General features: G+C 44.9%; 1 protein-coding gene across 7 annotated transcripts in view; it reads left to right on the top strand.

Moving 5' to 3' along the window:
* Positions 1-25,102, top strand: part of UBE3A (ubiquitin protein ligase E3A) — a 114,348-nt gene that overhangs the window by 3,185 nt on the left and 86,061 nt on the right. For 3 of the 7 annotated variants that reach the window (XM_063953336.1, XM_063953333.1, XM_063953332.1), the window contains exons 1-2: positions 14,275-14,425; positions 20,271-20,315. Coding sequence is in view for 5 of the 7 variants with exons in the window: in XM_063953333.1 (XP_063809403.1) it covers positions 20,314-20,315 (2 nt within the window). In the remaining 2 variants the exon portion in view is untranslated. Of the gene's footprint in view, positions 1-14,273; positions 14,426-20,270; positions 20,316-25,102 lie in introns of those variants that run through there. The other 4 variants (XM_063953334.1, XM_063953331.1, XM_063953337.1 and 1 more) reach the window with 2 other exon arrangements.

The raw sequence follows: 25,102 nt of genomic DNA, 5'->3' as shown, positions 1-25,102 counted from the left end.
TTTTACGTGATTGTTTTGTGTGCGTACTGTATTATTAGCATCTCCATTTTGTTTTTTTTTCAGTGTTGCGATAACAGAGAAGACTAAATGGTATACTGCCCCTAAATTCCAGATAGTTATTAGTAGCTTTACATCTTTACTGATGGCATTTTTTTTCCACATTGTCAGAGAATGACTTTAAGGTTTTCTTATTTTGCATCACAAGGAGAATTAATTGATTTTATGGTGCCTACATATAACATTTCATTTGGAATTGGACACTATGGGTGGTATTCAATTATTATATCGTGGCCGATATTCCGTCTAAAGTGAAGGGAGATCCGGGGCGATATTTAATAAAAAAAAAAAAAATGTATGCGCATATTGCGCTCATAAGTGACAGGTTTAGCTGCTATTTGGCCAAACTGCTAGCCACAAAAAGTCCCAATTGAGTGCTAAAACATCAAATTTTTTGCTAATTTCAGCTCGCCGCTGGTGCAAACTGATGGACGCTGCAGCTGATCGAACCCCAACATAGCAACAATTGAATGTTCCGTTGGGTGCCATCTAGTGGCGGCCTGCGCAACTAACAATTGACAACCCCCCCCCAATAAATAGGTGTGACTTTTCAACTACATGTTAAGAAGCAGCAGTACACAATGGAAATATCACCTTTCTTATGACAACTGTTCTATATGAACAGTGGAACATGAATTTCAAATCACTTGTGCTGCTCATGTAGCCTTTTCTCTCTATACTTGCATTTATACCGCCGGAATCCCGACACCAGCTGAAATACCGGCGGTTGGAGTCCCGACCGCCGTCTGGTTACCCCTCGCCACCACCCGGAGGGGAATAGAACCCTGCTGCGCTCGCCGCCGGGATACCGGCTGTCGGGCTTCTGGCGTCTGTCTCCTGACCGCCGGGATCTCGTACTGATCCCATTTATGAATATCCCGGTTTAAAGTGATGGTATGGTAAGCCTAATTATAGCTAGCCTTAAAACCTGGACTGTATTGGCAGAGTTTGGGAAACTGGGCTAAACCATTGTAAAATAAAGTATCCTTAGAACTGTACCACTAGTTGACATTCTATAGAAAAAGAGCTGAATCCTTGAACAGTGTTGTGATGTATGTCATTGAATAACTTTCTCAGACTTAAAGTATAACCTTTTTGTGCACTTTTAATTGGCTCCAATCTGTAAACATTTGACATGGATTGATGTATGGCTTCAGCCATATTTTGTTGTTGCGAGCACACTGGACTGATTCCAAATTTATAGTTTGTAAATGACCATATATGAGAGCACTTATTACATTTCTACTTGGGAAATGGTGTGTGATATTTTCTTATGCCTAGCACCATTTAGATGTTGCAATTTTTACTGCTCTTAAAATGTACCTATGTATGGGACATCCTTTTTTCAAGTGCGTACTGCTCAAAATAACTAGTTGAAGCATATGGTTAGGAGGCAGGCAAGATCCGTTCAGCTCTGCATACTGGTAAATATAAAATATTTTCTCTTACGTCCTAGAGGATACTGGGGTCCATTTAGTACCATGGGGTATAGATGGGTCCACTAGGAGCCTTGATCACTTTAAGAAATCAATAGTGTGCGCTGGCTCCTCCCTCTATGCCCCTCCTACCAGACTCAGTTTAGAAAATGTGTCCGGAGGAGCCGGTCACGCTTAGGGAAGCTCCTAAAGAGTTTTCTGCATTTATTTTCTGTTTGTTATGAAGCCTGCCTGCTTCATAGTACTCGGGAGGGGGGGGGGGGGGGGGGGGGCGAGGGCGAGCTGAGCCGTTTTTAAACAACTACCCACACTGGCACAGCGCTTACAGTGGCTCTGACCCACTGTTAAGCACCAAAATCACCTCAGCCAGTATAAAAAAAAACCTGGAAGACCGTGCGCCATTGAGGGGACAGGGCTTCACTATTAGCGGATCCAGCAGCTCACCAGTGCCATTTTCCTTCTGCAACTTACACAGACAGACTGGCAGGGAAGCGCAGCTCCTCCACGAGGACTCCAGATTACCTCAGCGGTACCAGGGGGTTATAGCAAGGGGGAGAGCAATATTAGAATATTAAGCCCTATTAAGGGTACTTAGTTTGTGACCCAGCTAAGCTTGGCATTAGCTATAAGGGCGCAGTGTGGCTTGCTCCATCATACTCTGTCTCTCCTTAGAGGGCTCTGTGTGGGTTAACTGTGCTTTTAACCTTTCTCCTGTGTGGGTGTGTTCTTTCACATTTTACAATGTCAAAGGAGTGTGTCTCATGCACAGCAGAGTGTTTTTCTTCCCCAGGGGTATTACTACAGTGTACTCAGGATAGCACACATTCTCAGGCTAGTGGGTCTGAACCAGTATGGTTGGATTCATTAAGAGGGATAATCTCAAATATTTCACATAAATTGTCCCAAAATGAGAGAGAGATGCAATACTTAAGACAGTCTGCGGATGACCTGATGAATAGAGATTCAGTGTCCATACCAGCGTTTCAGACCCCTATTATTTGTCCATAAAAGCGTACACTGGCCCAAATCCTGCAGGCTGACACTGATGATGATGTGTCAGATGCAGAGGAGGGTGAGGTGGACTCGGGAGGGGGTGATGCAGCTCTGTCACAAAGACTACAGGCCCTGATAGAAGCTATTAGAGACGTCCTGCACATTCCTGACACAGGAAGAAGAGGAATATTATTTTAACGTAAAAAAATAAATCCTCTGCTACTTTCCCTGCATCTAAGGAATTAAATTCCCTATTTGAAGAAACTTGGATTAATCCTGACAAGAAATTTCAGATCCCATTAAAGGTTACTGGCATCCTTCCCTTTTCCTCAGGATGATAGAAAAAAATGGGAAAACCCACCGATTGTTGATGCATTGGTATATCGGTTGTCACATAAGATAATCTTACCTGTTCCGGGGGCAGCCTCCTTTTAAAGGACACGGCTGACCGCAAGATTGAGACCACTCTCAAATCTCTGTACACAGCTGCAGGGGTGGCCCAAAGACCCACTATAGCTTGTGCATGGATCACTAGGGCCATTGCAAAACATTCAGTTAACTTAATTGAGGGGTTAGATTCCTTACCCAGAGGGGAGATAGTTTTACTCCTACAGCATATACAGGACTCCACAAATTTTATGGTGGAGGCCATAAAAGAGATAGGCTTGCTCCATGCACGCACCACGGCCATGGCAGTGTCAGCACGCAGGGGCCTATGGCTACGTCAGTGGACTGCGGATGCGGATTCCGGAAAAGCTGTGGAAAGCCTACCATTCACAGGTGAGACCCTGTTTGGAGATGAACTGGATACGTGCATATCCAAGGCTACGGCGGGTAAGTCTACATACCTTCCTTCTGCAGCCCTTCAGCTGGGAAGATATACTCTGCTCCAACTCTGAAGTCCTTTCGGACAGCAAAATTGAAAAATAAAACCAAAGGTTCTTCTAGAGCCTTCAAAGGAAATAGAGGTAAACCTAGAAAACCAGCAACTGCAGGTTCACAGGAACAGAAACCCGGTTCTGTTTCCTCAAAACCTTCAGCATGACGGTGGACCGCACTGCCTGGACAGGCAGGTGGGAGCCCGATTAAGAGATTTCAGTCACATATGGGTGACATCATGCCAGGATTCCTGGGTCAAAGAGCTCATCGCCCAGGGGTATATACTGGAGTTTCATTACCTCCCACCTCACAGATTCTTCAAATGAGGCTTACCAGCTTCTCAGGAGGCAAGTATAATTTTACAGGATGCAATTCAAAAACTGGTACAGACTCAGGTCATTGTTCCAGCTCAGCTACAGAACAAAGGTTATTATTCCAACCTGTTTGTGGTACAGAAACAAGACGGTTCGTTAAGGCCCATTTTAAACCTCAAGTCACTGAACCCGTACTTACGGGTGTTCAACTTCAAGATGGAGTCTCTGAGAGCAGTGATCTCAGGTCTAGAGGAAGCGGAATTCTTGGCGTCTCTGGATATCAAGGATGCGTACCTTCATATCCCAATCTAGCCGCCTCATCAGGCTTATCTAAGGTTTGCATTACAGGACTGTCACTACCAGTTCCAGACCCTGCCATTTTGCCTCTCCACGGCACCGAGGGTGTTGACCAAGGTAATGGCAGTTTCTCCTCCGCAAGCATAATCCCGTACCTGGACGATCTGCTGATAAAAGCACCATCCAGGGAGCGGTTGTTGGACAACATTGCCCTCTCAATTCGACTACTCCGGGATCACGGGTGGATTCTGAACTTACCAAAATGTCACCTGGAACCAACACGGAGGCTTCCGTTCCTGGTGATGATACAGAGGCACAGAAGGTATTCCTTCCATTGGAAAAGGCATTGGTAATCCAGTCAATGGTGCAGGATGTTCTACAACCAACCCGGATATCGGTGCATCTATGCATTCGCCTTCTGGGAAAGATGGTAGCCGCTTATGAGGTGCTGCAGTATGGAAGGTTTCATGCAAGGTCCTTCCAGCTGGATCTGTTGGACAAACAGTCCGGATCACATCTCCACATGCACCAGAGGATACATCTGTGGCCAAGAGCCAGGATTTCTCTTCTGTAGTGGCTTCAGACTTTTCTCACCTGACAGAGGGCCGAAGGTTCGGGATTCAAAATTGGATTCTGCTAACCAATCGGACGCAAGCCTCAGAGGTTGGGGAGCAGTCACCCAGGGGGAACACTTCCAAGGAGAATGGTCAAATCTTCCAATCAACAGTCTGGAACTAAGGGCCATATACAACGCCCTTCTTCAGTTATCACATCTTCTTCAATATCAGGCTATCCAGGTTCAGTCAGACAATGTGACGGCAGTAACGTACATAAGCCGACAGGGTGGTACAAAGAGCAGAGCTGCAATGTCAGAGGTAACAATGATTCTCCTCTGGACAGAAAGACACGCTGTGGCGTTGTCCGCAATCTTCATTCCGGGAGTAGACAACTGGGAAGCAAACTTCCTCAGTAGACACGACCTCCACCCAGGAGAGTGGGGCCTTCACCTGGAAGTGTTCGGGTGCTTGACACGTCGGTGAGGGATTCCACAGGTCGACATGATGGCCCCTCGTCTCAACAAGAAGCTCAGGTGGTATCGTTCCAGGTCAAGAGACCCACAGGCAGTGGCGGTGGACGCTCTGGTGACTCCATGGGTCTATCAGATGGTGTATGTTTCCTCCACTTCCATTGATCCCAAGAATTCTCAAAAGAATAAAAACGGAAAAAGTTCAAGCAATTCTCATTGCTCCAGATTGGCCGAGAAGGGCTTGGCACGCGGATCTACTGGAGAGGGGAGCTTCTGCAACAGGGGCCGTTCGTCTGTCAAGACTTAACGCGGCGACGTTTGACGGCATGGAGGTTGAGCGTCAAATTCTAGCCTGGAAAGGCTTTCCGGACAGGGTAATTCCTACCTTGATCCAAGCCAGAAAAGTGGCAAAGTCTAAACATTACCATTGTATTTGGAGAAAATACGTCTCTTGGTGTGAAAACAGGAAATTTCCTGCAGTGGAGTTTCAACTGGGACGTTTTTCTGCTTTTTCTGCAGTCAGGTGTGGATGTGGGCCTGCGCCTGGGCTCCATAAAAGTCCACATTTCGGCCTTATCCATTTTCTTCCAGAAACAGTTGGCTTCCCTACCTAAGGCTCAGACGTTCTTGAAAGGTGTTCTGCACATCTAACCGCCCTTTGTGCCTCCCACGGCACCTTGGGATCTCAACGTGGTGTTGCAGTTTCTATAATCTGAATGGTTTGAGCCTTTACAGGAGGTTGTCGTAAAGTTCTTACATGGAAGACCGTCACACTGTTGGCCTTGGCTTCTGCAAGACGTGTGTCGTAATTGGGGGCGTGGTCTCATAAGCGTCCCTATTTGATTTTTCATGAGGATAGAGCTGAACTCAGAACTAGTCAGCAATTTCTTCCAAAGGTGTGTTCTGCGTTTCATGTTGATCAACCTATTGTGGTCCCGGTGGTTACCGACACCTCTACTACTTCAAAGTCCCTGGATGTTTTGAGGGCTTTGAAAATCTATGTGAAGCGGACAGCGCGTTACAGAAAATCGGACTCGATGTTTGTGCTCTATGATCCCAATAAAATTGGGTGTCCTGCTTCAAAGCAGTCTATTGCTCGCTGGATCAGGCTTACTATCCAGCATGCTTACTCTACGGCAGGTTTGCCGGTTCCTAAATCTGCACAGGCCCACTCTACTAGATCGGTGGGTTCTTCCTGGATGGCTGCCCGGGGTGTGTCTGCTTTACAGCTCTGCCGAGCGGCTACTTGGTCAGGTTCGGACACATTTGCCAAGTTCTACAGATTCGATACTTTGACCAAACTGAAGGTCCTCAGAGGCCAGTCAGTTCTGCAGGAACCTCGGCGCACTCCTACCCTGTTTGGGAGCTTTGGTACGTCCCCATGGAACTAAATGGACCCCCGTATCCCCTAGGACGCGAGAAAATAGGATTTTAATTACCTACCAGTAAATCGTTTTCTTGTAGTCCGTAGGATACTGGGTGCCCGGCCAGTGCTTCGTGTGTTCCTGCACTGTTACTTGGTTAAGTATTGTTGTTGGTTCAGCTGTTGCTGTCCCTGGTCCAGTTTGGTTAGCATGGCTTTCCTCTTGTTTGTGTGTGCTGGTTCGAATCTCACCACTGTCCTTTAAATCCTTCTCTCAAGGTATGTCTGTCTCCTCGGGCACAGTTTTTAGACTGAGTCTGGTAGGAGGGGCATAGAGGGAGGAGCCAGCACACAGTATTGATTTCTTAAAGTGCCCAAGGCTCCTAGTGGACCCGTTTATACCCCATGGTACTAAATGGACCCCAGTATCCTCTACGGACTACGAGAAAAGTATTTACCGGTAGGTAATTAAAATCCTATTCTTTTTATGCAAACTATATGGGGCCATATGCACCCAGTCTATGCTATGTCCAACTCTGCATTACGCAATGGTTTGACAACTCATTGGCAATCGGATCATTAGAATGTTCAAAGCAGGAAATGGGATTCCTGGAGTTCACTACCTATTAACTTCTTTCATTAAGGTTAGTACTGTAGGTATTGGGTTACATGATGTGACGTACATTGTAAACATTTGAGAATAAGAATTACGTTTAAGTATGCAACCATAGGTTGAGTTTTAAGGGAAGAACCCAGGGTTCACCAACAGCAATAAGCAGCAGCCCACCGGGGCAGATGTATTAAGGCTGGAGACGGCATAAGGAAGTGATAGACCAGTGATAAGCACACCAGCCAATCGGCTCCTAACTGTTAATGTACACATTGTACCTGGTTGGCTTTTGTTTTTATCACCTTGCACTTATCACTGGTTTATCATTTCCTTATGCCTTCTCCAGGTTAATACATCTGCCCCACTGTGAGGTGGATGCTTGCACAGGTCTGTCTATGTTGGGAGAACTGGTATTAAAAATAAATAAATAGCTTTTATTGATATTTTCAGTCTAATAAGGGTACATAATAAGCTGGGCATATACAGTAACATAGCAAGAAAACATTACAAGCAGGGTACATAGAAACCTATAAAATAATATACATGCATACCATTAAAGCCCAAACAACATATGCATAATACTAAAAGTCCTTGCTATAACACGGGCTAATTGGACATAAGGAATAAACATAAAGGGGACCTAAACTTGAGTAAAGCAAGGGAAACATACTCGAGGTACCATTTCCAACTAACAAGGGGGGGTATAAGGGAAAAGGATTGATGCCACGGGGACCATAGTTTGTGAAAGGTAGTCACAGTGTCATTCTGTAAACTCCAGATGTCCGTAAAGATTTTGTGGCATTACAAATATGGCCTGTGAAGCTGTCCTGAGCAGATGAGAATGGGGCACTCAAAAGCGATGCAGAGACGAGCCTGTGACCCGTGCTTATCCCAGCAGGATGTTGGGCAAGACCACCAAGCATGGAGGAATGTATCCTTCTCACCACATTGTCTCCAGCAGGGGCTTGGTGGTGATGGAATTGTGACAGCACATTGTACCATCTCGCATAGACCGTGTAGCATGATTCTCTTATAGTCACACTGGGGTAAATGTATTATAGCAGCATGGATAATACGTCCTGCTTCGCTTAACTATCGAGAAGGGACATCGGCAAGATGTACTAACAGCATGTCTGCCGAAGCTACTCACACGAGATCCCGTGCACACTTCAGAGCCGGCACGCGCCACAGCCAGGGACAGCTCTGTCACTGCTATGGTCTATGGGCATCGCCACCTGCAGCTTTCGAAATTGACAGCTGCGGGTATCGGAACGGTCAGCTCATACATTGCATGCACATATCGACCTGCTATCTATTAGATAGCAGTGCTGATATGGACAAGGGTGCATAGCGCCCCTGTCACTGTGCCCCCACCGCCAGTGTCTTGCATGGTGGAGAAGCTTTATCAGCGCACATAACGTGCACTGATACTGCTTCCCCATATCGCAGGGTAATACAATTACCCAAGTGATGGAAGCTTTGGCAATTTGCTTTTCCTAATGATGGCTCATCCCTCATCAATAGGAGTTCATAAATCTGCTTCCCAGAATGGTGTTATATAGAGCGGAGATGTTTCCTTTCCCACCCACCGAGTATACACAGATGTGTTCAAACAGAGACATCATCCGAAGGTTACGGGTGGAATACTGGGAGTTAAAGCTAACAATCTGGAAATGGCACAGTGAGGGGAGTTGGAAGTCTGCTAACCATGGTGGGGCAAGTGGTGGCATTTTTATGCCATAATGTTAAACATACACAACATCTATTAATATGACTTGTTAAAATATTTATTTTGCAGTGTTCATGCTAGGCTCTTTTGGCATAACTGCACCCTGCCTGTTTTGTGAGGGCTGACTTGTGTGCTGCACTTTTCCAGAGCACAGCACATAGTCAGTGACTGAGTCTGGGAGCATCAGGAGATGGGAAGAGTAAAATGCTGGACACCGGCCACAGTCCATTCCCCAGGAGATGCACACCATTTATAGAATAGGAGATAGGACTCGGGACTCCCACTCAGTATCACCAGCGGCCCGATGCAGACTCGCAGCTTCTACTACACATAGGCATGCAGTGGAAAGATAAGCTGCCTGTAGTCTACTGAGGAGGTAGTGAGGCAGCAAATTAGCTGTGAAGATTCAATTGTTATCACGCCGGTAGCCACTAGATGGCGCCAAACAGAGCTATTCAATTGTAGCTCTGTTCAGGCACGATGGCTGCTGATGCCTGCATTTCGGCTCACTACCCCCAGGAAAAGTGACTCGTTTGGTTTCACAATCACGCCCAGCACTTTGGTCCGGTTTAGCTTCTTTACGCGGCTTAACCCCCACCTCTATGGGTGTGATTAGTACGGAAAACAAATACAATAGAATATTGCCCCCATGATCTCCCGTCACTTTGGACGGGAGATTGGGCGCGATAATTGAATACCGCCCATAGTAAGTAGGGCATCATCAGTTTGAGCACAGTAATGAATGCAAACTGGGCTCTGGGCCTTATAGGTAATAGCAGCTGCTGCTATTGCGCAAACGGACACTTTGTGGGTGTTTGTGCACGTACAGCAGCTATATTGCGCAAACAATCATGATACAATTGCACCCCGGAATGATGCGTTTGCATCATGACATGCAGCGGGCGTCCGAGGGCAGCGTAGGGGAAGGGGGGGCACCAGGAAACAAAGGCATGTCATGGCAGTTTTCGGGACTGGCCGATGACGCTGCCTGCGTTTCCTGCTATCGTAAACATGGCGGCGGTGCGCCTGCCTACACAGCCATGCTGCGTAGGCCGTCATCAACCTCTATTTGAGTTTTTGCAATTCCACACATGCTGGACGCCCTTGCCCTGTGTTGGGCGGGCCCCCGGCATGTGATTTTAGTGGATGCAGATTTTGCTACCATAGCAAAATCTGTGACTAACTCTTAAAACCTTATGTTATGATATTCTTAATATAACATTAAATATACGTTTACCCAGTTTTTTTTTTTGCTAGCAGATATTTTCTTAATATTTGGTTTTTATGTGCCTAAGGCTAACATGACAAACACCCTCAAATTAAAGGGGAAAAAACTTATAAGGAGTGGCTAAAGGGATCTTCTCAAACCATTTTTTATTTATTTTTTATGGCAAATTATGCCCTACAGTGTGGCATACTGTGACTTAGGGGCACTGTTGTACGGCATACTGTGAATGTAACATTGATTACATTATGCAGAATACCTATGCATCAACTTTAGTGACATGTCCAAAATGTTGCTCTCCCCAGTGGCCAAGTACCCTGTTGACACTGTTTTTGAAATCTGTCGCTTGAAACGTCCTGTCTGCCAACCACATATTATACTCCTATGGGGTGGAATTCAATTCAGCGATGGTTTAAAATCCTGGAATTAGTGCCTGGAGCTATCCTTTATCCCATGCTTTGTAAACCCACTTAAGTAGTGAGCTGCAGTTTACCACGGCTAATGCGCGGGTACTAAGCACTGTAAACTGAATATTCTGCCTTAAGTGCCGCATGCAACGCTGTTATCGCACTAGTTCTGTGATTTCGATCACATCAACAGTTAGTGCAACCTGAATCATAGATCTGCAGTGTGCAATGGATACAATTGGAGAAGTGTGCCTACTGGGTTTGTCAAAGCCCCCAAGCATCACCGACTATGAACAGTGGATTTAAAACAGGAGTAGTAATACGAAATCAAGCTTGTTTAGCATATATTACTATTGCCGTTTTAAATCCATTGGTTAAAGCCGATGACAAACCCCTCCTTAGTAATAAATCCTTTTTTTTTTTTTTTTAATTATGCTAATATTTGTATATCCCGATTCAGCAAAAATCTGTCTGAATTGCTATGACAAGGTATTCTTTACTGATAAAAGTAATAAAAGTTGTTTTTGTGTTTTTTTTAAAGAGACTTCAGTATATGTAAAGTTTTTTTACCATAAAAATGTGCAAGCATTTCCTGTTTTTTAAATGAATTATGAATATTGATTTTCTTTCTAGAACCAGTTCTGCGGCATCCTGTGGTGACCTGTGCTAGTGTGGCTTGACAGCAAGCATCAGCCGTCACTTTGGATTTAGTAGCAAGTCTGAAGTGAGCGCTATGTAACATCTGTATCTGTTTACTAGGGAAGAATGCAAGTTTGCAGTTTGTCACAAGCAAGGGACTCCTGATATAGTACAGACTAATTTCAGTGACCAAAGGGACTACAGGAAATTCACGCTGCCTTTTTCAGCACTGGGCAAGTCCCAAGATAAATGAAACCGTACTTAAGAATTGTGCACATTGTAATGTCAGTCTATACTCTCTTAAAGCATATGAGTAAACTAAGTATTTGATTGGCAAAACAGGGCGACCTTCAGTAAATACAGATGTCTTAAGGCCCATACACACTTGACGATAAAATGAGCGACGTAGTTCATTTCAGCCCTCATCAACGACGTCGCTCATTATATCGTCAAGTGTGTATGCATCCGACGACCACAGATGCGCGGCCCCGCGGGACGTTAACGACCCTCGCTTATCTGTGGAGCATGTATGCTCAATTTCCACTATGGTCGTTACCGACCAGACATGTCGTTGAATGTGTATGGTGTGAACGACCAACGACCAAGCCACTGTTCACCAGCCCTGTTCCCAGCTCATTATTTTAATAAACTGTTCAGCTTGGATGCTTCAACGATGAATGGTCGTTGGTAGTGTGTATGCTCATGTCGTTTGCTCTGCTGTTCAAGGGAAGTTCAAGGGAAGTCGTTAACGACGTGTGCATCGTCAAGTGTGTATGGGCCTTTATAATGGTTTATCCAGTATCTTTAACATCCATTGGTACAAGTTGTTCAGAATACTAAATATTTCCGTCTAGGTTTTAGAATAACTAAGCACTTAAAAAGCAGATGCAAAATAATTGAAAGTTAATGGAAATTAATAACATTTGATATATTTGCTTCTGCAGATTGTGGTGCGCTTATGGGCAGCAGGTGGTCTTATACCTGCCTGCGACCCTCCAAGCCTCTACTTGTGCCCCCCCCATCAATTTCCTGCCTTGTGTCCAATTGTTGTTTTCTCAAATTATGCTTCATCAGCTCCAATTGCTTGTTCTTTACCTTATATCTTGCCAAGCTTAATTCACAGCCCACACTGTTTTTAAAAATGTGGCAGTGGGTGATATTTAATGGGTCATAAAATAGAATAAGATTGAACTTGATCTCTTATTGCTTTCCCCATAGCAGCCAACTTTTGCATCACATGACCACCTCTTGAACATAACGCAGGTGGATAATAGCACATTTAGGACACAATGCCAGTAGTAAACTTGAGATCAGAGGTAAGCACAGGCAGGGTTGGAGCTGGAAACTTTAGGCGGTACTCCCATTCGGTGTATAGCTCAGCATGCTTTACACTGAGGGGGTCATTCCGAGTTGATTGCTCGCTAGCAATTTTTAGCAGCCGTGAAAACGCTATGCCGCCGCCCACTGGGGAGTGTATTTTAGCATAGCAGAAGTGCGAACGCTTGTGCAGCCGCGCTCTGCAAAAACAGTTTGTGCAGTTTCAGAGTAGCTCAGAACTTAGCGCTTGTGATCACTTCAGCCTATTCGTGTCCGGATTTGACGTCACACCCCCACCCAGCCACACCTGCGTTTTTCCAAACTCTCCCTGAAAACGGTCAGTTGACACCCAGAAACGCCCACTTCATGTCAATCACTCTGCGGCCGTCAGTGCGACTTAATTCTTCGCTAGAGCCTGTGCAAAATCACATCGTTCGTTGTACCCGTACGTCGCGTGTGCGCATTGCGGGGCATATGCAGAAATGCTGTTTTTTGCCCTGATCGCTGCGCTGCGAAAATAGGCAGCGAGCGATCAACTCGGAATGACCCCTTGAATGTAAGTGCCCCTTTTTTAATTTTCAGCTCCATCCCGCCAAGAACTGGCAGCTTGCAAAAGCCGCCACTTCGTAAATATAGCCCAACATCTGCATCACATGGTCTTTCTCCTTCCTCTGCTGGAAAAATCTGTATGATACCTGCTTACTTTCATTAACCAGCAAAAGCCATTTTTAGGATTCAGTGTTGCACACCACACGTTGCTGTCTGTTCTTGAATCCACTGAAACATGACCAGGTTTTCTCTCTCATAGGGCACATTAAAATAACAAGTGCAGCAGTATTGTGCCTGTCCCAGTCCTGTGCCTAAACAAATATTCACAGCGCCCTACAGTATCGCAATCTTTTTTCATGGCACCACTAGGCCAAAAAGTTTCTTATTATAAAATTCAGAAACATTAAATTAAGTCACTTGTGTGTGTATATGTCATCATTAGGTTCATTTATATTGTGAGGGACAGAATTTGGTTCTGTTTGTCCACATATTTTATGATTGGAAGTCACAAGCACTGGTTTTGTCTATTAAATTGACCAGAAATAATTTGAATTGGTCCTGGACCACCAACCCAGGGCACCCCTGCAAGAGCCCCAATGTGCCATGACACTGTTTGGGAATCACTGCACTGCATGATTATTGTTCCTATAAGAATGATACATTTGATATTATGTATTTTACATGCAGTTTGCCAGACGAGGTCTGTAATGTACATAATACAATTGCTGCACAATATCTGCGTTTCAGCACTTCTGATGTTGAGGGACAATCTGACTTGCTTGTGAACAACTGTTGGCTTCCAGTGCTGGTCAGCCCAATAATCAGTGTGTAGCTAGCATCACTCTGAAAAGCTGATGGAAAATCTGGTCACCCATGAATCACATCGAATTGTCAGATTTGTTTGTTACACTTGATTTATACAGGTGAATATGTGAACCATGGTGTACCCCATTAGCTTCTTTGGAATTTTGCACTTACAGTAGATGGAAATTCTGTGATCTTGCAAATATGTCTGTGGTTCCCAAACTGTGTCCCTAGGTACCCTGGGGTGCCGCTCTTGCAGGGGTTCCTCGGGTTGGTGGTTGAAGACCAAATTAAATTATTTATGGTCAAAGTGATTAGCAAAATCAGTGCTAGTCGCTGCCAATCATAAAACTTGGACACAACTGTACACCACCACAAAACTGAACCTAGGGATGACAGGTAGGCACATTTTGCTTAATATTATTTTCCAAATTTATCAATAAAAAAACTTTTATCCTAGGATGCCTTGAAAAAAAGAATACTGATGCTGTAGTGTGCTATAATAAAGAAAGTTTGAGAAGCACTGACATGCAGTATGTAATATCTTCTAGATGACCATTTTCTACGCAATTGTAGAATAGTTTTCCTAAGCCTTGAAAAAGGGACTTTGATGTCCCGAAACGCGTCGGCACCTGCTTTCCAGTACTTTCCTGTGCTTCTGGACATCCTTGACTGTGAAAGGGACCACTGGGGAACACGCCTGACGGAGCCACATGCAGGGTATTGTTCCCGGGAAATACCTTGCATTCATAACACCTGCGGCTCCGATTATCATCTTGGTAGGACTCTGTTTCCCATGTTGGGTTCTGTTTTTGTCTCACTTTTAATCATTGTGTAGTATTAAATTTATATTTTATTCACATCAAGCCGGTACATTACATTTTATTGAGAAAATAGAAGTTCCTGCAAAAAGTGTAGCATTGGATTAGCGCCAAAGTGGGAGGAGTCACTTTACCATTTTTAGTGCAGTTTTCCTAAGTATTCCTGAATGAGTATGACATTGCATCAGGTCATCACAAGCTGCTAGGACAGTATAAATTCTACTAGTGTCTTGAGAGGTTTACCACCAGATTTCTATGGTAAATTCTATAAATTGGCATTAATAATAGTGGATAATGCAATGTCCTGTTCTTCCTGGAAAGTGGCAAGGTGAACTATGACAGATGCAACATTCACATTTTACAATGAATAATTGTCTATATATAAATTGTAATACAAATTGTAATCAGGTTTTTTTTAAATTAAAGATTAGATTTTTGAAATAAATGTGACCGGATATTCTACTGGCTGATAAAGATTGCGGGGAAGTGAGCTTACCTTGCCTCTCCTTAGGGTATACAGATTCTCTCTTGCCTTCAGTAACCATCTGTTACTGACCCCTCCAACTGTGTCATGAGTGGGTAACAATGCTATCACCAGGCTTTTACACTGACATCGGGAACCACTTCAAGCTCCTACAGCAGCACCAGGAACTGCGTCCACTGCACTGCTACATTGGCACCCACAATCACTGACTTCTGTGTATGTGTTATGACTCTACAACACTTCCTGGTTTTGTTTTGACTAATCCTTCACTTCCCATTATCGACCAGTAGTGCGCAGATTGCTTGAGCTTGGAGATGCTGTGTTTGAGACACAGGACTGTTGAGAACGGTTAAGTGTTTTACATTTAACTGGTAGTCACAGGATACAAGTAGATGCAAGCGTTCAGAATCAGCTTTATTGGCCAGGTGTACTCGCGTTCACTAGGAATTTTTTGTGGTACAGTGCATTGCCAATCAGCAACATGAAGGGGCAATACATAGCATAAGAAGGGGGAAAAACGTAGCATACATTACAAACATTACACATATGAGTTCATACTGCACATTGCAACTGTACGATAGACTTGACATATATGTTAGACTTTTTGTATATTGTTCAGCTAGTGGTAAGAAGCTTTTAATGGATCTGGTCGACTTCGCGGGAATGGACCTGTAGCGTCTGCCTGATGGAAGCGGTTCAAACAGTTTGTGACCTGGGTGCTGCATGTCTGCCACGATTTTCTCCGCTCGCTTCCTGACCCTTGACTGGTATAATTCCTGGACGGGAGGGAAGTCAGCCCCAACAATCTTTTCAGCTGTCCTCACCACCCTTTGCAGCCTCCGTCTGTCACTCGCATTGTCAGCTCCATACCAGACTCTGATCGAGGAACATAGGATCAATTCTATGATCGCTGTGTAGAAGATGAGCAGCAACTTCTACAGGATGTTGAATTTCCTGAGTTGTCTGAGAGAGAACATCCGCTGCTGGGCCTTCTTTACGACAGTGCTTATGTTGGGTCCACATTTGATGTCACAGGAAATTTTTGACCCTAGGAATTTGAAGGAGTCGACCCACGAAACCATGCTGTTGGCTATTACGAGTGGTTGCATGGCATTGGGTTTCCGTCCACCACCATCTCAACTGTTTTGAAGGGATTTAGGTCAAGGTTGTTCCTGCTGCACGACTGCGTTAGCCATTCCACTTCGCGTCTGTATGCAGATTCGTCTTCGCCCTTGATCAAGCCGATGACACTGGTGTCGTCTGCAAATTTAATTTTTACTGATTGCTCGGCTGAGGTGCAGTCGTTGGTATATAGAGAGAAGAGCAGGGGGGGGAGGACACATCCTTGAGGGGCACCCGTGCTGGTCATGTGCCCACTAGACGTGAATGACCCGGCTTTCACCACCGGTTTCCATGCTGTCAGGAAGTCGACGATCCAGAAGCATGTTGATTCTGGGACCCCTAAGAAGAGGCATTTGGCTTGTAGGATACTGGGGACGATTGTGTTTGAATGCTGAACTGAAGTCGACAAATAGGACCCTCGCATAATAGCCCGGTCGGTCTAGGTGCTGTTGTATGTAGTGAGTAACTGCGTCCTCGACACTCCTGTTCACTCTGTATGCAAGCTTCAAGGGGTCTAGGTGGGTGTTAGTCTCTTCTCTCAGGTGGTTCAGCACCAGCCGTTCAAACACTTTCATTGCCACAGATGTTAGTGCGATCGGCCTGTAGTCGTTTAGGTCTTTTGCAGCTGTGCTCTTTGGAACCGGGACGATTGTTGAACATTTAAAGCAGGAGGGAACCTTGCACGTCTCCAGTGAGGTGTTGAAGATCTTGGAGAAGATGGGGGCGAGCTGAACAGCACAGTTCATTAGGGCAGATGGCGATAGTCCGTCCAGGCCTGTGGCTTTCCTAGATTTGACCCCTCTGATCATTCCTTCTACCTCTTTCTGATCCACTCGCAGTAACTGAGAGTGGAGACCGGGATAGGGGAGTGGGTGGTCAGCTTCGCCCGTGACAGGAGTAGGACTGGGACAGGGGGCCTCCTTCTCAAATCTGCAGTAAAAGTTGTTCATCTTGTCTGCCAGTTCCTGGTGCATGACAGTTCAAGATGTTTATTATTTATTACCATTTATATAGTGCGCACATATTCCGCATCACTTTACAGATATTTTGGCCATTCACATCAGTCCCTGTCCCAGTAGAGTTTACAATCTATATTCCCTACCATATGTACATGCACACACATTCACGCTTGGGTTAGTTATGTTTGGAACCAATTAACCTACCAGTATATTTTTGGATTGTGGGAGGAAACTAAAGTACCCAGAGGAAACCCATGCAAGTACGGGGAGAATATACAAACTCCACACAGTTAGGGCCATGGCGGGAATCAAACCCATGACCTCAGTGCTGTGAGGCAGTAATGCTATACATACTGTATTAGGTCCATTAAAATGAGGGTACTAGAAATACAACATACAAATGTTCTTAGTTATTCAGAAGACACACATTCATCAAGCAGGTCAAGTTGATATACACACATCACAATGTTCTGGATAGTGTACTATATAGACTTCAGATCTGCAACTTTTATCCAGTCTCAACATACCCATGTTGGCAAGGTGTTTACCAGCCACAGCCTCTTAAAGATTAGTTCACAAAACTTTGTACCCTAATTTAGCATCAATAAATGTTGCCTAACAGACTTAAATCAGTTGATAGCACTCTATAAATTTTGTTAATTTTTTGAATATTTACCATTTAACACTATGGGGAGGATTCATTTGCCAGAGAGTTTCTGATCTGGCTGAATTCCTGTTACACCTGCTGTAAAGTATGGTGGTGGGATTTAACTCGAAAGTGTTTGGTACCCCATAGGGTACAAGCATTTTTTGGGAGGACGGGAGTGAATCGGCCGGGCGAAGGTAATGAGTAGGGCTGCTGGCATTTAAACACCACACCAACTTTCCCCCCTTGCCGTCAGTTGAATTCCTCCCTATAGCTAGCTGCTCTAGGACGAATTGTTGAAAAAGTAGTGCTGGCTGTGATGGAAAGGTGTCGAAACATACAGTGCATAGCTGCAGACTGGTCAGAGTGCATATAGCACTGCCAAATGCACCTACAATGGGTATGTGACAGTCAGGACGGGACCATGGAGCAATGGGAGAAGGTGGCTTTGTATGATGAATTACATTGCAATGTTTACCTTGGGAAGAGATGGCAACAGGATGCATTATGGGAAGAAGGCAAGCTGGCGTTTGAAGTGTGTTGCTCTCGGCTTAGGTCCTGGCATTCGTGTGGATGTTACTTTGACACACCACCTACCTAAACAATGTTGCAAAGTACACCCTTCATGGCAATGGTATCCTCTAGTGGCTGTGGCCTCTTCAGCAGGATACTGTTCCCTGCCATACTGCAAAAATTGCTCAGGAAAAGTTTGAAAAACCCGACAGAGTTCATAGTGTTGAATAGGCCTCCAAATTCTGTAGATCTCAATCCGATCGAGGATCAGTAGGCTGTGCTTGAAAACTTAGGTCTGAGCCATGGAAGCACCACCTTGCAACAAACAATGTATAGGATCTACTGCTAACGTCTCCGTGCTAGATACCACAGGACAACTGTTGTGGTGGCAAGGGGAGAGGACTGACACAATATTGGGTGGTTTTAATTTTATGCTTGGGTCAGAAGCCCCTGTAGGTATCCCTGATTTAACACTTACTGATCAGAGCCAGTAACTATCACCCTGACTCGTATTACACTAGTTTTAGGACTTTGATTGCACAGATACCAACATCATGATTTAGTTAGAGCAGAGTCTAATATACAATTACTGTTCTGTATACCATACACCTTTCTACTGCCACAACGTGTGGAAAATACAAAAGAGCCACTGGTCCCCTATCACTCAGATTGCGCAAGCACAGCTTCACAAATGACCGTACAGTTAGTTGGTCTCCCCCAGCTTCTAGCAGTCAATAATAGTTAAAACGTAACTGTGGCGATCTGATAACATCTTGGACTGTTCTGGAGCATATATAAAAAGATGATTAAAGGAACGTTTTATTTAAGGAAGTACAATGCTTAGTTACAGAAATAATATAAATAAAGGGTTGCAGATTACATAGACATGTTGCAATTTTCAAAATAAAAAGGAAAGGAAAATGCAGTTCCAGGCTTTAACTCAGCATTGATCCCCCAAGTCTGATGTAGAACAAAAATACCTTATGAATGCCTCCCTGCCCCCTTCCCAATAGTGATGTTATGACCCAGTCCCTGGAGATTGGCTGGCTTGTTAATTAACCCTGGGTCCATACCAGAACCACCTACATAACTTTTAACCGAAGTACAAATAACCTTACATAATGTCCCCTGTGTAATAGCTACATGGATTATGGCATGTTCACATTAATCTGTCTCAACTACAATAAATGTGAAAAAAGGGTACCTTTTCCGGCCACATTGGCAGGGGTTATCATGGCCTGGAACTATATCCCCAGCATTCCGCCTCCGTCCACCCATGTTGCACCAGTGTCTGCACCTCCCACCGGCACCCACGAGTCATGGCCAGTGGCAACCAGTCCCGGAGCTGCAAGGCTTTGTATGCCAGCTGGGAGTTCTGTTCCCCTCGCCCCAGCATCAGAGCGAGTAGGGAGAATGGAGCCTTTCATTGCAGAGGAGCCGCACGCATGGGAAGGGTGAATCGCTGACAATGTAGACCTTGATGAGTTTCTCTGATATAAACAGATTCCTTATAATGCAATATATTCCAGTGCCGGTTCTTTGTTTGACATCAATTAGCATTTTTTTTAAATTACCGGTACTTAATTTATTTTTTGGTGGGAAATTGTAGGTTCTTGACAGGTGTAAGCAATCTGTTGATCAAGATGCCTTTCATATATTTAATAAACGGACAGGTATATTTTCCTTGGTTTTAGGTACATACTGTATATCATTTTTGTGTTCAGGTACTGGGATTGCATCTATAATTTCACCTATAATTGCACTGCTCCATTGAAGTGCAAGTTGGAGGTGATTTCTGTCCTGCTGATAAGAAAATAGACAAGAGCAATTCTAAGGAAATATTAGATTAATATTTGAATAGCATAGTAATATCAGCAAGGGTTTTGAGAAATCTTTCTACTTGTTACCTATATAGGAGTATTGATGCATCAGGCTAGTAATCTTAGAAAGAAACCACTTTTGCTTTTTAAAAGTTGGTGTAGGTAGTGCACAAGTGGTCTTCAGCTTTTTTTGTTGTGTTTTTACTATTTTGTATTCGTTATGTATGTGTATAAAAGCACAAATCTTTGTGTTTTACAGATCACCAGGAGATCCAATTTCAGAAAACATAGAAAATAGCCGAATGTAAGTATGATTATAAATATTGGTAAATCGGTTCGGTATGCAAATTGCTGCATTGTGAGCTGTATGTACTTTGAGACTGCAATTTTGCAACCAAATATTTACATTTTTGTAAGAATGCATCAAATTCTAAATTGGTTCCAAAATACAGATGATCATTCTCATACACATATGATAAATAGGTAAAGCCGCATTTGAAGTTTACGTATGGTAGCCTCTGTGCTGTGAAGTTAAAGGTTTTTCAGAAAGACAGATGGAGAAAGCATTGTATAATCTTTCTGTTACTGTAATAGCACACAGAGGCTGAGGAATCACTGCACTCTGTACTGAAGAGGATAGGTGAACTTTGTTTTTATTTGGTTAAACCATGCAATGCATTATTTAATGTAACCAGGGTCATGGGCCTGTCTGAATAAAAGGTTATGAATGTACAGACTGCCTGCAGGGTGCTACTTAATTTAGTGTAGAGTGGGAAGCTGCATGTTACATTTTTGACATGCTTGTAATCAAGGATTGCTTAAAGCAAACGAAATGATATGTTAAGTCGCAATTAACATTTTAACATCATAGAAAACATTCTACTATCTAGCAAAACTGTGAAGTACTATGCCAGGGTCCCTGTCTCTTATCATTCCCCATTGCTGTGACATCCAAGCTGTTTGACTCTGAAAAGTGCCACATTTAAAATGCAGGCAGGGAAGTTAGTGCAGCGCAGGCAGGGCTTATCACTAGCTGTTGAGGTCCCTATCATTGGACAGCTATATATGACTATGGAAAGAGTTGGGAATGACCTTTGTAAAGTATGCCTCCACTTATTAGAATATTGCAGTAATACTGCATTCCCTCATTACATGCTCGTAATCCCATTTCTTACATATGATTAACAAATATTCGTAATGAGATTTTCTTCATAACACAGTACCTGCTCAGACTGCAAGTCTGTAAATATATAGCACTGTGTTTATTCCTCACATTTATGAAGGCGGCTATATTGCAGAATGTTTCTGAACTACATTATGTTTGTGTGGACAATTGTCCCTGTACACATAACTGTTCCACAGCGTTGTGTTGTACATACAAATATGCATACATTAAAGCATGAGTGTTCTAACTCAGAGCTGGGGCTGAGGCATACTGATGTCAAAAATGAAAGTGAACAAGCACGTGCTCTCTGTCTGTATTTATAGTAGCAACTGCTGGCTTCTGTCCATCTTCTGCATACCTGCAGACATTGCTAAGCTTGCTATAAAGAGTATATATGCAATGTGTTTGCTATGTGCATGGTTTTATTTCAAGTATAACTACAGTAAATACAACTTCATGCTCTCAATGTAAAGCTCATGAATTCAAAACACATAGGGGTCGATTCAATTTGCTGACAGTTGAATAGCGCTGGGAATTAACTCCTGCCGTTATTCAATTCTGCTTTGTAATTAGTTTTATTTTAGATCAGAGTGTTTTAACTCCCATTTCTCTGACGTCCTAAGTGGATGCTGGGACTCCGTAAGGACCATGGGGAATAGCGGCTCCGCAGGAGACTAGGCACAACTAAAGAAAGCTTTAGGACTACCTGGTGTGCACTGGCTCCTCCCACTATGACCCTCCTCCAGACCTCCGTTAGAATCTTGTGCGTGGCTGAGCTGGATGCACACTAGGGGCTCTCCTGAGCTCCTAGAAAGAAAGTATATTTTAGGTTTTTTATTTTACAGTGAGATCTGCTGGCAACAGACTCACTGCAGCAAGGGACTAAGGGGAGAAGAAGCGAACCTACCTGACTGGAGATAGTTTGGGCTTCTTAGGCTACTGGTCACCATTAGCTCCAGAGGGATCGAACACAGGACCCGACCTCGATCGTTCGGTCCCGGAGCCGCACCGCCGCCCCCCTTACAGAGCCAGAAGCAAGAAGTGGTCCGGAAAATCGGCGGCAGAAGACCTCGGTCTTCAACAAGGTAGCGCACAGCACTGCAGCTGTGCGCCATTGCTCCTCATGCACACCTCACACTCCGGTCACTGATGGGTGCAGGGCGCTGGGGGGGGGGCGCCCTGAGCAGCAATATAAACACCTTGGCTGGCAAATCATCACAATATATAGTCCCAGGGCTATATATGTGATAAATTACCCCTGCCAGAATTCCTGAAAAAAGCGGGAGAAAAGTCCGACGAAAAAGGGGCGGGGCTAACTCCCTCAGCACACTGGCGCCATTTTTTCTTCACAGTGCAGCTGGAAGACAGCTCCCCAGGCTCTCCCCTGTAGTTTTCAGGCTCAAAGGGTTAAAAAGAGAGGGGGGGCACTAAATTTAGGCGCAATATGTGTATACAAGCAGCTATTGGGGGAAAAATCACTCAGTTATAGTGTTAATCCCTGCATTATATAGCGCTCTGGTGTGTGCTTGCATACTCTCTCTCTGTCTCCCCAAAGGACTTTGTGGGGTCCTGTCCTCAGTCAGAGCATTCCCTGTGTGTGTGCGGTGTGTCGGTACGGCTGTGTCGACATGTTGGATGTGGAAGGTTACGTGGAGGCGGAGCAGAGGCCGATAAATGGGATGTCGCCCCCTGTGGGGCCGACATCAGAGTGGATGGATAGGTGGAAGGTATTAACCGACAATGTCAACTCCTTACATAAAAGGCTGGATGACGTAACAGCTGTGGGACAGCCGGCTTCTCAGCCCGCGTCTCAAAGGCCATCAGGAGCTCAAAAAACGCCCGTTACCTCAGATGGCAGCCACAGATGTCGACACGGAGTTTGACTCCAGTGTCGACTAGATTGAGACATATACACAATCCACTAGGAACATCCGTTGCATGATCTCGGCAATGAAAAATGTGTTACACATTTCTGACATGAACCCAACTACCACATAAAAGGGGTTTTATGTTTGGGGAGAAAAAGCAGCCAGTGTTTTGTTCCCCAATCAGATGAGTGAATGAAGTGTGTAAAGAAGCGTGGGTTCCCCCGATAAGAAACTGGTAATTTCTAAAAAGTTACTGATGGCGTACCCTTTCCCGCCAGAGGATAAGTCACGTTGGGTGATATCCCCTAGGGTGGATAGGCGCTCACACGTTTGTCAAAAAAGGTGGCACTGCCGTCTTAGGATACGGCCACTTTGAAGGAGCCTGCTGATAAAAAGCAGGAGGCTATCCTGAAGTCTGTATATACACACTCAGGTACTATACTGAGACCTGCAATTGCCTCAGCATGAATAGTGCTGCTGCAGCGTGGTCTGATACCCTGTCAATATTAATACCCTAGACAGAGATAATATTTTGCTAACATAGAGCATATTAAAGACGTCGTCTTATATATGAGGGATGCACAGAGGGATATTTGCCGGCTGGCATCCAGAATTAAGGCAATGTCCATTCTGCCATGAGGGTATTAGAGACCCGGCAGTGGACAGGTGATGCTGACTTTAAAAGGCACATGGAGATTCTGCCTTATAAGGGTGAGGAATTGTTTGGGGATGGTCTCTGGGACCTCGTATCCACAGCAACAGCTGGGAAGAAATTTTTTTTACCTCAGGTTTCCTCACAGCCTAAGAAAGCACCATATTTTCAGGTACAGTCCTTTCGGCTTCAGAAAAGCAAGCGGGTCAAAGGTGCTTCCTTTCTGCACAGAGTCAAGGGAAGAAGGAAAAAGCTGCACCAGACAGCCAGTTCCCAGGATCAAAAATCTTCCCCCGCTTCCTCTGAGTCCACCGCATGACGCTGGGGCTCCACAGGTGGAGACAGGTGCGGTGGGGGCGCGTCTCGGGAACTTCAGGGACCAGTGGGCTTGCCCACAGGTGGATCCCTAGGTTCTGCAAGTAGTATCACAGGGATACAAGCTGGAGTTCGAGGCGACTCCCCCTCGCCGTTACCTCACATCAGCCTTGCCTGCTGCCCTCGGAGAAAGGGAGGTAGTACTGGCGGCAATTCACAAGCTGTACTTCCAGCAGGTGAAATCAAGGTACCCCTCCTTCAACAAGGCCGGGGTTACTATTCCACAATGTTTGTGGTACCGAAACCAGACTGTTCGGTGAGACCCATTCTAAAATTGAAATCCTTGAACACTTATAGACGAAGGTTCAAGTTCAAAATGGAATCGCTCAGGGCGATTATTGCAAGCCTGGAGAATTTCATGGTATCACTGGACATCAAGGATGCTTACCTGCATGTCCCTATTTACCCTCCTCACCAGGAGTACATCAAAATTGTGGTACAGGTTTGTCATTACCAATTCCAGACGTTGCCGTTGGTCTGTCCCCGGCACCGAGGGTATTTACCAAGGTAATGGCCGAAATAATTATCCCGTACTTGGACGATCTCCTTATAAAGGCGAGGTCCAGGGAGCAGTTGTTCGTCGGAGTAGCACTATCTCGGGAAGTGCTACAACAGCACGGCTGGATTCTGAATATTCCAAAGCCGCAGCTGGTTCCTACGACGCGTCTACTGTTCCTGGGTATGGTTCTGGACACAGAACAAGAAAAAAGGGTTTCTCCCGGAGGAGAAGTCCAAGGAGTTGTCGTCTCTAGACAGAGACCTCCTAATACAAATACAGGTGTCGGTGCATCAATGCACGCGAGCCCTGGGAAAGATGGTAGCTTCTTACGAAGAAATTCCATTCGGCAGGTTCCATGCAAGGATCTTCCAGTGGGATCTGTTGGACAAGTGGTCCGGGTCGCATCTTCAGATGCATAGGCGGATAACCCTGTCTCCAAGGGCCAGGGTGTCGCTGTTGTGGTGGCTGCAGAGTGCTCATCTTCTAGAGGGCCGCAGATTCGGCATACAGGACTGGGTCCTGGTGACCACGG

Source organism: Pseudophryne corroboree, chromosome 2 (genome assembly GCF_028390025.1).
Source record: "Pseudophryne corroboree isolate aPseCor3 chromosome 2, aPseCor3.hap2, whole genome shotgun sequence".
NCBI classification, from domain to species: Eukaryota; Metazoa; Chordata; class Amphibia; order Anura; family Myobatrachidae; genus Pseudophryne; species Pseudophryne corroboree.
This window is presented reverse-complemented; position numbering and strand designations above follow the sequence as displayed.